This window comes from Macaca thibetana, chromosome 16 (assembly GCF_024542745.1).
Source record: "Macaca thibetana thibetana isolate TM-01 chromosome 16, ASM2454274v1, whole genome shotgun sequence".
NCBI lineage: Eukaryota > Metazoa > Chordata > Mammalia > Primates > Cercopithecidae > Macaca > Macaca thibetana.
The window spans coordinates 77,607,428-77,620,973 of NC_065593.1; the positions used below are offsets into that span (position 1 = coordinate 77,607,428).

General features: G+C 34.1%; 1 protein-coding gene across 50 annotated transcripts in view; it reads right to left on the reverse strand.

Moving 5' to 3' along the window:
* The window catches only part of LOC126939504 (uncharacterized), a 557,395-nt gene that overhangs the window by 433,325 nt on the left and 110,524 nt on the right, over positions 1 to 13,546 (reverse strand). For all 50 annotated transcript variants that reach the window (XM_050764859.1, XM_050764858.1, XM_050764860.1 and 47 more), the window contains exons 24-26: positions 7,056 to 7,127; positions 2,604 to 2,741; positions 2,250 to 2,318 (exon numbers count right to left, since the gene is read on the reverse strand). In XM_050764859.1, the coding sequence (XP_050620816.1) occupies positions 2,250 to 2,318; positions 2,604 to 2,741; positions 7,056 to 7,127 (279 nt within the window). The remainder of the gene's footprint in view (positions 1 to 2,249; positions 2,319 to 2,603; positions 2,742 to 7,055; positions 7,128 to 13,546) is intronic.

The following is a 13,546-nucleotide window of genomic DNA, read 5'->3' on the forward strand; positions in this document are numbered from 1 at the left end:
AGGGCCTCTGCTTGTTTTACTATTTTTCTCCTTTAACTACTATCTCCAATTTTATTCCTTCATAAGTAGCAACTGCAGTGTATTTAATATATTTCTATTCAATCTATCTCATGTAATTACTTAGATTTATGTGTTTAGCTGAAAAAATACAATGTTGTTTGTCTAATGTGCACTCATATAAATCAGTTTACATAAAGCATTTTGAACTATAAGTTTATTCTATTTCTTCCCTTTCTTCACTGAACCATATATTACTGAAATATATCTATGGTACAACCAGTTTATTGTTTCTGATTTACTGTACGTAGAGACCACATTTTATTGAACCATTCCCTTAGTAATGGACAACTAAGTTATATTCATCTTTCCCTCTCTCAAATAATGTTGCAATGAGCATCCTTATACATGTCACTAACAAGAAACTTTCTCTGGGCTAATTACTTATGAACTGAATTACTGGGTGATGGGAACGCATGTTTTTAATTTCGCTAAGTACTGCTAGACTGCTATTCTGAGTAGCAACACTGTTTTACCTACCCACCAGCTATTCAGGAGTATTCCTAATGCTCTCTTCACATACATACGAGCCATTTGTGTTTCTCCTTTTGTATACTGCCTTCTTATATCCTTAACTCATTTTTCCAATGGGTTTTTATTTATCTATTGCTTATTTGTAGAATTTCTTTATATATATTTTAAATATTAATCTTTTGTTAGCTCTAAAAGTTGCAATTATCTTCTTCCAGTCTGTTACATATCCGGTCATTTCTTTAGAGTGCTTCATTAAACAGAAATCTTTAATTTTAATATAATCACATCTTTTTCTACCCTATGATTGTGATTTTAGAAGTCCCATTTAAGAAATCCTTTGCAACCACAAGGCACAATATTTTCTCCAATAATTTCCTCCACCAGTTTTGTAGTTTTACTTTCAGATTCACGTTAACATCTATTTAACTTATTTGAAGATTATTTTTGTGTATGGCATAAAGTATGAATTCAATTTTATTTTCCTCCACAAAGTGTGGCAATTTCCCAAATAAGGTATTAAATAACACATCTATTCCCCTATCAATTGATGATATCTCTATCGTATGCCAAGTTCTCACATACATGAGTCTCTGCAGATACTATATTGTGATGCATTGGTCTATTAGTAACACTGCTACGAAAGTATTATAATATGTCCTTCTATCTGGTGTGGTAAGGCAACTTCCCCATCATTATTGCTTTTCAAAGAGTCCGTCTTTCAAATAAATATCAGAATTATTTTCTCAAAGTAAATACATCTACAATGTATCTAAAATTTGGTTCCCACCAAAATTTTCCCGGAATATTGATTGAAACTGCATTCAAATTAAAGTCTAATTTAGAGATAATACACTTAAGACCCATTCAAAACGCCAGTCTTAATATTTCAATTCACAATTTCAATGTTTGTGTTCCAAGGTTGTTTTAATGTCTCATTCTGCTGAAATTTCAAAATAGACTTTAAAAAGCTGAGTTAAGCCCTTAGCTAAAGTTTTTGACAAAGAGCAAAGGAGTAAGCCCAAATATATAAGAAGAAATAAAGAAGAAAGATAAAAGAAAATGACACCAGAGGTGATTAAAGAAACCAAAACCAGATTACTTTCATAAGATAGATAAACCTCGGACAAAACTGATAAAGAAAAAAATGCAACTTAACAGAATCCATGAAAAGTGAGAAAGAAACACAGATAATTTTTTAAGTAATTAATGATATTATGAAAAATATGTATCCACAAATTGAAAACCTAGGGTTTTAAATATATATATTTCTATACTGTTTAAATGACAAAATACAAAACGGCCTTGGCAGAGTTTTATTAAAAGTTAAATACATGGCCAAGCATGGTGGCTAATGCCTGTAATCCCAGCACTTTGGGAGGCAGAGGCAGGCAGATCACTTGAGGCCAGGAGTTTGAGACCAGCCTGACCAATGTGGTGAAATCCCATCTCTACTAAAAAACATAAAAAACTAGCCAGGTACACACCTGTAATCCTGGCTACTCGGGAGGCTGAGGCAGGAAAACTGCTTGAACCCGGGAGGTGGAGGTTGCAGTGAGCCAAGGTCATGCCACTGCACTCCAGCCTGGGTGAAAAACTCTGTCTCAAAAAAAAAAAAGTTAAACACAAACACACACACACACACGTATACACACACAACTACACATACCAATCTAGAGACATGAAGTTTCTGTTCACATTCCGTCAAATTTCATACTTACTTTGGCATTCAATAAATTCATCAGTGTTGGCCAATTCTCTGATAAAATCCTTAAAATGCACCACTTCATCTTTAAAAAGAAAAGAAGTAACAATTTAGATACTGCTGTTAAAATGGATTTGATGTTATAAAACCAGAGCTATAAAACATGAAAATAAAGTGGAGGAATGAATTATCTTGTGTTGTATCCAATATGCACATCAGATTCAAAATAAAAGTGGCCAGACATATACCTTTGAAAATAAGTTCCTTCAATACAAACTCATCAATTAAAAGATAGATAATTTCCTTGGGCATTTAAAGTTTCTTCTGACATACTCCAACTTTGTTAATTTAAAGTGAAATAATTACTCACCATTAGGATTAGTATTATCCAAAGTTTTCTGTATTTTATCATCTGTCAGATAGATTCCCATGGCATTTAAATTTTTCTGGAGACCAGAAATGGTTGTAACATCATTTTTGTGAATGTTGTTGTTGTAAAATTTATCTTCTGGGGAGAGATAATCACTTTCAGTTAGAAAGAAAGTTTCATGTTTCTCCTTTATATTTTAAAGATAGGTGGTTAAAATTTCCCAACATATGAAATTACACTTAAGAAAAATGACAGTATTATTTATTTGCATTTATTTATATCCTTCTCTGTTGCCAAAATAAGTTAACTGACAAGAAATAGATATCAAAAAAATACAAATGTAAGTGAAAAAATTTGGGGAAAGGAAGACAGCCAAAAAATAAGATAAAAAAGAGCAATAGACAAAATATATTTCATAAGGTCATATACACAAATTTTGTAACAATACCACATTTGTATACACTGAACAAAGCCTTCAAAGTAAATAAAGCAAAAACTGACAAAATTAAAGGGAGGAATAAATGATTCTACAGTGCGAACTGGGGATTTTAACACCTTGCTATCAGTAACTAATTGAGCAAGTAGAATAAAAAAACAGCAAGAATTAGAAGACCAGACCAATTTAGCAAACATTGTAACCTAACTGATATTTACAGAATGCGACCTAACAAGTGCAGAATGCACATTCTTTCAGGTACACACGGAACATTCACGTAGATAGACCATAACCAGGGCTATAAATAAATCTTAATTAATTTAAGAATTTAAATCATGCAAAATGTATTCTCTGGCCAAATGTATTAAATTGGAAATCAGTCTTGGCACAGTGGCTCACACCTATAATCCCAACACTTGGGGAAGCCAAGGCAGGAGAAATGCTTGAGCCCAGGAGCTCAAGACCAGCCTGGAACACAAAATGAGACCCCATCTCTAGAGAAAAAATGTTTAAAATTAGCCAAGCGTAGTGGTGTATGCCTGTAGTCCCAGTTACTTGCAAGGCTGAGGCAAGAGGTTGCTTGAGCCCAAGAGTTGGAGGCTGCAGTAAGCCATGATCATGCCACCTGCACTCCAGCCTGAGCAACAAGCAAGACCCTTTCCCTAAAACAAATAAATAAAGGAGAAATCAATAATAATTAAGATATCTAGAAAATGTCCCAATATTTGGAAATTAAAGACTACATTTCTAAATAACCTATACTTCAAAGAAAAAATTATTAGGTAAATTAGAAAATATTTTAGTAAATGACAAAGCACAACATAACAATGTTTTTGAGATGCAATGAAAGACATATTAGGGGAAAATCTGCAGTTTTAAATGTTAGAAAAGAATAAAAATCAGTTATCTAAGCGTCTATCTTAGCAAGCTAGCAAAGAAGGGTAAACGAAGCCCAAAGTAAGCAAAGACCATATGATAGTAAAAATAAAAATATAAACCAATGAAAAAGAAAAACAAAAGAGAAAAATTAACAAAATTTAACAAAATCACCATTTGTGTAAAATTATTAATAAATTTAATAACCCCCTAGCAATACTGGTTACAAACAAAAAAGAGAAAACAGAAATTACAAACATCAGGAATGAAAAATAAGACATCACACTATAGACATTAAAAGGATAATAAGGGGATATTATGAACAACTTTATGACAATAAACCTGACAAATTACATAAAATAAACAAATTTTGACAAGACACAGTTCCACTTATAGAAAGTACATTTCTTCTTTATGATACTTACAGAAAGATATATTGACAACTACAGAAAGATTTAGAACAGGGAGGCTCTAAACAGCTTTATATCCATTGAATAAATAGAGCTCAATATTTTAAATTTTCAGGAATAGACAGTGAATTCTACCAAACATTTAATGAAAACAATAATCATAATCATAATCATAAACTGATATGGTTTGGCTGTGTCCCCACCCAAATCTCACTTTGAATTGTAATAATCCTCACGTGTCAAGGGCAGGGCCCGGTGGAGATAATCAAATCATGGGGGCAGTGTTCCCATAAGTGAATAAGTCTCATGAGATCTGATGGCTTTATAAACGGGAGTTCCCCTGCACAAGCTCTCTTGCCTGCTGCCATGTAAGAGGTAACTTTGCTCCTCATTCGCCTTCCACCATGATTGTGAGGCCTCCCCAGCCACGTGGAACTGTGACTCAGTTAAACCTCTTTCTTTTATAAGTTACCCAATCTCAGGTATTTCTTTATTAGCAGCATTAGAGCAGACTAATACACAAACTCTACCAGAAATAAAAGAGGGAGGGAAGACTTCCTAACTCATTTTATGAAGCCAGTATAACACTAACAAAAAAATCTGGAAAAGACACTAAAAAAAAATTATAGACCAATATCCCTCATAAACATATACTCAAAAATCTTTAACAAAATATTAGAAAATCAATAAGGTTAAGAGCTCTGTCATATAACATGGTGACTACAGTTAATAATAACGTAAAATATTTTTGAAGATTGCTAAAAGATTTTAAGTGTTCTCATCACAAAAATAGGTATATGAGGTAAAACATGTTACTTAGTTCAATTTAGCCATTCCACAATTTATGTACATATTTTGAATAATGCAATACACAGTACATACAATTTGTATTTGTCCACTTAAAAATTAAACTATAGTTAATAATGTATTCATAATATTAACTATAGTTAACTATAGTTAACTATAGTTAATAATGTATTCAATGTTCTCATTACAAAGAAATGATAAACATTTGAGCTGATGGTGTGAAAGGAAAATAAATCTCGGTATCCCAAAATCACTAAGCCAAAGGGAAAAGTCAAGCTGGGAACTGTCAGGCAAACCTGCCTCCCATTCTATTCCTAAAGGAGATAGCAACAGAGATTAAAAAAAAGAAGCAGCAGCAGCTACATAACTCCCTCACAATTTGCCCATAAGGAAATTCTCCACTTCAAGTTGTCTTCCCCCTGCCCTTCTGGACCAAACCAATGTACATCTTACTTGTATTGATTGATATTTCATGTCTCCCTAAAATGTATAAAACCAAGCTGTGCCCCAACCACCTTGGGCACATATGTCAGGACCTCTTGAGTCTGTGTCATGGGCATGCCCTTAACCTTAGCAAAAATAAACTTTCTAAATTAATTGAATCCTGTTTCTGATATTTGGGGTTCACAATGGGTTGCTAATTACACTGATTTGATTATTATACAATGTATAAATGAAATAGCACATTGTACCCCATAAATATGTACAATTATATGTCAATTTAAAAATTTTTAAAAAACACTTCTAACATGTAGATTAACTTCTTGATTTATATTTATGATGAATCTTCAGCAAAATAGCAAAAGTAACCATCTTGATTTAATGTCTTAGTATTTTCTTCCCATATATGCATTGAATAACCTTAGGTGAGGACAATAAAATCAGTTAAACTGTAAGTTTAGAACAGACCTAAGGGATAATTTTGCATAGCAGCTTTACTAATGGTACATTGTTGGTTCAACAAAATGTTGGTTTACACACACACACACACACACACACACACACACACACACAACTTAGTGGGAAACAAACAGCCAAAGGGATCAGTACTTCAGCTTTGGGGGTACTCAAATAAAGCTTTATTTGAAATTTGTAATAGTGCAACCAGAACCAATCAGAATCCATTTTTTCTAGGAAGAGTTGGTAGTATAAATGAGAGTACAAATGAGAGTATATACTTTGTTTATACTCTCATATGAATGTATACATACATATACATTCAAGGTATATGTATGCAATGACTGCCCAACTCAAACCACTTCATATTTAATCATTTACATGATATTCCACAAAAGGCAAAACTATAGGGACAAAGAATTAATCAGTAGTTGCCAGGGGCTCAGGGTAGAGGAAGAAATGGATTACCAAAAGGGCATAAGAGACTTCTAGGGGGTAAAATAGTCTGTATGTTGTATATAGTAAGGGTTACATTATATTATTTTTAAGAATCCAAAGAACTGTATGCCTAAAAAGGGTGAATTTTGCTATATGTACATTAAACCTCAAAAAGCATGGATGTTTAAAAAATGAGATCAAGAGAGTTGCTGAAGATATGTAAGAACATAACAGATAGTGATAAAAATTCTACTGGATTTGTCAAAAGTTTTAAAAATTATTTTCTAGTAATTTCAGAAGTCAAATATGCATACTGAATAACCTCAAAGAATAATATATGATCTAGTAATTTTCTAGCACTACCAAGTAAGACTACCTAAAATTTTGAGTTTGGGTTAAGTTTAGCAATATTTGCCTTAGAATTCAAACAGAAGTTATGTAATCTAATCTTGTGTTGTTTCATATTCATATTGTATTCCTTCTTACTTACCTGTGCTTTAACTATTGAATCCTGTATTGTTTTTAACATGTAAACCACTGCTTGCCTTTCTAGATCTGGGCAATAATTACATATTAAATAAAACTTACCTGCAGGTTTAGGAATTGTCAATATATCGGAGAATTTAGTCATAAATTCTTGAATGGTAACCTTGCCACTTTCTGTAAGGCAAAGCATAATTTAATTAAATGAAAGAATTACTGTTTCAGAATTAAATAATATAGCTGAAGCTAATAGTCAAATTATAACAAAAGTTAAAAGCTTGAGAGTAAGGCTGGGCTATTTCTTCTCCCTTACCTATTGCATGCATATGATTATCAATTTCTGCTCATTCTATTTCCAAATACTTCTTGAATTTCCTGCTGCATTAACTAATACCTATGTTATTACAACAGCATATTTAAAAACCTATGCCACCAGTCTCATCTTCTATTTATTTTCCATAGTATGAAAAGGGAAGTATTCCTCTTTAAAAAAAATTGATTATTCCTATGCATAAAACCCTTCAGTAGCTCCTACTTGCCTACAAAACTATAGAATAAATATAATACTGAGGAGGTGAGGGAGGGAAATTATAGACCAATATTACTCATACATGTGTTAAAGTATAAGTAAAATACTACTTGCAGGATTTGGCAGTACAACAGTGAAAATAAAATTCAAGATACTTTCAGAACATACATTCTCATTGACAGTGATACTGCTCTCAAGGGGGTAAAACTGGTTCTTAGGAGAAAAATATATCAGATATTACAATAGTTTGTGGCCATAGTACTTAAACAGATATATGACATATCTGTGGTGTTAAATTTTCATGGGTGGTGGGGGATAATTAGGAACTAAAATGTCTATAAAGGCTTCTTAGGGGAGCGAGGAAATAAAAGTTAGAAACACTGCTTTAGTATGACAATAGACACCTAAATTTAATCTATCCACATAGTCTCCAAAAATCCATGCAAATTAACAAGTAAGGCAAGTAAAATAACCTATAGTCCATGCCTACAGTGTAACTAAGAGGCAGAATATTAAACATTTGTATTTGCATATAAGTCAGGAAATAAAAATCCAGGACCAGCGCAGTCAGCTTCAGAGCCTAAGCCGAAGAGGAAACTCAGGCCAGACATGGTGGCTCATGCCTGTAATCCCAGCACTTTGGGAGGCTGAGGCGGGCAGATCACTTAAGGTCAGGAGTTCCAAACCAGCCAGGCCAACATGGTGAAACCTCATCTCTACTGAAAATACAAAAATTAGCCAGGTGTGGTGGCAGGAACCTGTAATCCCAGCTACTCGGGAGGCTGAGGCAGAAGAATTGCTTGCACCTTCAAGGTGGAGGTTGCAGTGAGCCGAGAATGTGCCACTGCACTCCAGCCTGGGTGACAGAGCAAGAATCTATCTTAAAAAAAAAAAAAAAAAAAAAAAAGAGGAAACTCAAGTGACAATTTCATAGAAGAAAGAATAAAGAAATGTCTTTGTAATACAGAACATGGATAATATCAATGAGAGTTCACCCCTAAGAAGAGAGTCCCCTTGCTGAGTAGGGAAATACTGAGAACAAGTCAGAGAGCTGATGGATGAAAGCCTTAACCTCTGGGGAGATAAAAAAAAGAAGCTTGGAAATACAGGAGGCCAAAGATAGCAGTCTTGAGATGGTATATGAGGGAAGCAGAAAATTAGTGTTAGAACCTGGGTACAGGACAGATTCTGAAAGTGAATAGTATTTCATAAAGCTTGGTACAAAAATCGCACTAGTTCACCAGTAATGGATCCAAACCAAGAAGAAATCCCTGATTTACCTGAAAAAGAGTTCAGGAAGTTAGTTATTAAGCTAATCAGGGCGAGACCAGAGAAAGGCAAAGCCCAATGCAAGGAAATCCAAAATATGATACAAGAAGTGAAGGGAGAAATAGTCAACGAAATAGCTTAAAGAAAAAAAACATCAAAAATTCAGGAAATTTTGGACACCCTTTTAGAAATGCAAAATGTTCTGGAAAGTCTCAGTAATAGAACTGAACAAGTAGAAGAAAGAAATTCAGAGTTCGAAGATAAGGTCTTCTAATTAACTCAATCCAACAAAGACAAAAAAAAAAAAAAAGAAAATATGACGAAAGCCTCCAAGAAGTCTGTGATTATGTTAAACAACCAAATCTAAGAATAATCAGTGTACCTGAGGAAGAAGAGAATTCTAAAAGCCTGGAAAACATATTTGGGGGAATAATCGAGGAAAACTTCCCTGGCCTTGCTAGAGGCCTAGATATCCAAATACAAGAAGCACAAAGAACACCTGGGAAATTCATAGCAAAACAATCTTCACCTAGGCACATTGTCATCAGGTTATGCAAAGTTAAGACGAAGGAAAGACTCTCAAGAGCTGTGAGACAGAAGCACCAGGTAACCTGTAAATGAAAACCTATCAAATTAACAGCAGATTTCTCAGCAGAAACCCTACAAGGTAGAAGGGATTAGGGCTCTATCTTCAGCCTCCTCAAACAAAACAATTATCAGCCAAGAATTTTATATCCAGTAAAACCAAGCATCATATATGAAGGAAAGATACAGTCTTTTTCAGACAAATGAATGCTAAGAGAATTTGCCATTACCACTACAAAAACTGCTAAAAGGAGCTCTAAATCTTGAAACAAATCCTGGAAACACATCAAAACAGAATGTCTTTGAGCACAAATTACACAGGACCTATGAAACAAAAATATGAGAAAAGCAAAAACAAAAAACAAAAAAACCAAAGTACACAGACAACAAAGAACATGATGAATGCAACCGTTCCTCACATTTCAATACTAACATTGAATGTCAAAGGCCTAAATGCTCCACTTAAAAGATACAGAACCGCAGAATGGGTAAGAACTCACCAATGAACCATCTGCTGCCTTCAGAAGACTCACCTAGCACATAAGGACTCAAATAAACTTAAAGTAAAGGGGTGGAAAAAGGCATTTCATGCAAATGGACACCAAAAGTGAGCAGAGGTAGCTATTCTTATATCAGACAAAGCAAACTTTAAAGCAACAGCAGTTAAAAGAGACAAAGAAGGACATTACATAATGGTAAAGGTCTTGTCCAACAGGAAAATATCACAATTCTACACATATATGTAGTTTACAAAACAATTACTAATCGACCTAAGAAATAAGGTAGAGAGCAACACAATAACAGTGGGAGACTTCAATACTCCACTGACAACACTAGACAGTTCATCAAGACAAAAAGTCAACAAAGAAACAATGGACTTAAACTATACCTTCGAACAAATGGATTTAACAGACGTATGCAGAACATTTCATCCAACAACTGCAGAAGACACGTTCTATTCACAGCGCATGGAACTTTCTCCAAGATAGACAATATGATAGGCCATAAAGCGAGCTTCAATAAATTTAAGAAAATTGAAATTAAATCAAGCACTCTCTCTCACCACAATGGAATAAAACTGGAAATCAACTCCAAAAGGGACCTTCAAAACCATGCAAATACATGAAAATTTAAATAACCTGCTCCTGAATGAACCTTGGGTCAGAAATGAAATCAAGATGGAAATTTTAAAATTCTTTGAACTGAATGACCATAATGACACAACTTATCAAAACCACTGGGATACAGCAAAGGCAGTGCTAAGAGGAAAGTTCATAGCCTTAAATGCCTACATCAAAAAGACTGAAAGAGCACAAACTGACACTCTAAGGTCACACCTCAAGGAACTAGAGAAGCAAGAACAAACCAAACCCAAACCCAGCAGAAGAAAGGACATAACCAAGATCAGACCAGAGCTAAATGAAATGGAAACAAAAAAAATATAAAAGATAAATGAAACAAAAAGCTGATTCTTTAAAAAGAGAAATAAAATTGATAAACCACTGGTGAGATTAACCAAAACAAGAAGAGAGAAAATCCAAATAACACCACTAAGAAACAAAACAGGAGATATTACAACTGACACCACTGAAATACAAAAGATCATTCAAGGCTACTATGAACACCCTTGTGCACATAAATAAGAAAACCTAGAAGACATGGATAAATTCCTGGAAAAATACAAGTCTCCTAGCTTAAATCAGGAATAATTAGGTATCCTGAACAGACCAATAACGAGCAGCAAGATTGAAATGGTAATTAAAAATTATCAACAAAAAAAAGTCCAGGACCAGAGGGATTCACAGCAGTAGACATTCAAAGAAGAATTGATACCAATCCTTTTGACACTATTCCACAAGACAGAGAAAGAAGGAACCCTCCCTAATTCATTCTATGAAGCCAGTATCACTCTAATACCAAAACCAAGACAGGACATAACTGAAAAAGAAAACTATAAACTGATATCCTCGATCAACATAGATGCTAAAATCCTTAACAAAATACTAGCTAACAGAATCCAACAACATATCAAAAAGATAATCCACCATGATTAAGTGGGTTTCATACCACGGATGCAGGGATAGTTTAACATACACAAGTCAATAAATGTGATACACCACATAAACAGAATTAAAAACAAAAATAACATGACCATGCAGAAAAAGCATTTGACAAATCTAGCATCTCTTTATGATTAAAACCCTCAGCAAAATAGGCATATGAGGGACATACCTTATTGTAATAAAAGCCGTCTATGACAAACCCACAGCCAACATAATACTGAATGGCAAAAAGTTGAAAGCATTCCCTCTGAGAACTGGAACAAGACAAGGATGCCCACTCTCACCACTCCTCTTCAACATAGTACTGGAAGTCCTAGCCAGAGTAATAAGACAAGAGAAAGAAAGGCATCCAAACTGGTAAAGAGGAAGTCAAACTGTCACTATTTGCAGATGATATGATTATTTACCTCGAAAACCCTAAGGACTCCTCCTGAAGGCTCCTAGAACTGATAAAATAATTCAGCAAAGCATCCAGACACAAGATTACCGCACACAAATCAGTAGTTCTTCTATACACCAACAGTGACCAAGTGGAGAATCAAATCAAGAACTCAACCCCTTTTACAATAGCTGCAAAAAAAAAAAAAAAACCCTAGGAATATACTGAACCAAGGAGTCAAAAGACCTACTTTTAGATTTTAAGGAATCTCCATGTTGTTTTCCATAGTGGTTTTATTAGTTTACACTCCCGCCAGCAGCGTAAAAGTGTTCCCTTTTAACCACATTCATGCCGACATCTATTATTTTTTAATTTTTTAATTATGGCCATTCTTGTAGGAGTAAGGTGGTATCTTATTGTGGTTTTAATTTGCATTTCCCTGACAAATAGTGATGTTGTGCATTTTTTTCATATGTTTGTTGGCCATGTATTTCTTCTTTGGAGAACTGTCTATTCATGTCCTTTGCCCACTTTTTGATGGTTTTGTTTTTTTCTTGCTGACTTGAGTTCTTTGTAGATTCTTGATATTAGTCCTTTGTCAGATGTAGAGTTTGTGAATATTTTCTCTCATTCTGTGGGTTGTCTGTTTGCTGATTATTTCTTATGTTTTGCAGAAACTTTTTAGTTTAATTAAGTCCCATCTATTTATTTTTGTTTTGGTTGCATTTGCTTTTGGGTTCTTGGTCATGAACTCTTTGCCTAAGCCAATGTCTAGAAGAGTTTTTCTAATGTTATATTCTATAATTTTTATGGTTTCAAATCTTAGATTTAAGTCTTTCATCCATCTTGAGCTGATTTTGTATAAGATGAGTGATGAGGATACAGTTTCATCTTTCTACAAGTGATTTGCCAATTATCCCCACACCATTTGTTGAATAGGGTGTCCTTTCTCTACTTCATGTTTTTGTTTGTTTTGTCAAAGATCAGTTGGCTGTATTTGGCTTTAATTCTGGGTTCCCTATTCTGTCCCATTGGTCTACATGCCTATTTTTATACCTGTACCATGCTGTTTTGATAACTGTTGCCTTGCAGTATAGTTTGAAGTCAGGTAATGTGATGCTCCAGATTTGTTCTTTTTGTTTAGTCTTTCTTTGGCCATGCAGGCTATATTTTAGTTCCATATGAATTTCAGGACATTTTTCTAGTTATGTGAAGAATGATCATGGTACTTTGATGGGAATTGCACTGAATCTGTAGATTGCTTTTGGCAGTATTGTAATTTTCACAACACTGATTCCACACATCCATGACCATTTGTGTCATTGATGATCTCTTTTAGCAGTGTTTTGTAGTTTTCCTTGTAGAGGTCTTTCACCTCCTTAGTTCAGTATATTCCTAAGTATTTATTATTATTATTATTTTTGTAGCTGTTATGAAGGGGATTGAGTTCTTGATTTGATTCTCAGCTTGGTCATTGTTGGTGTATAGCAGTGCTACTAATTTGTGTACACTGATTTTGTATCCTGAAACTTTACTGAATTCATTTATCAGATATAGGAGCATTCTGGATGAAGCTTGATGGTTTTCAGGGTACATGATCATATCATCAATGAAAAGTGACAGCTTGCCTTTCTCTTTACTGATTTGGATGCCATTTATTTCTTTCTCTTGTCTGATTGCTCTGGATCACACCAGACAGCAATTTCTGTGATATTTGACAAAGTTTTGATATTTGTAAACACAAATAAACAATAATCACAATAAAATAAGG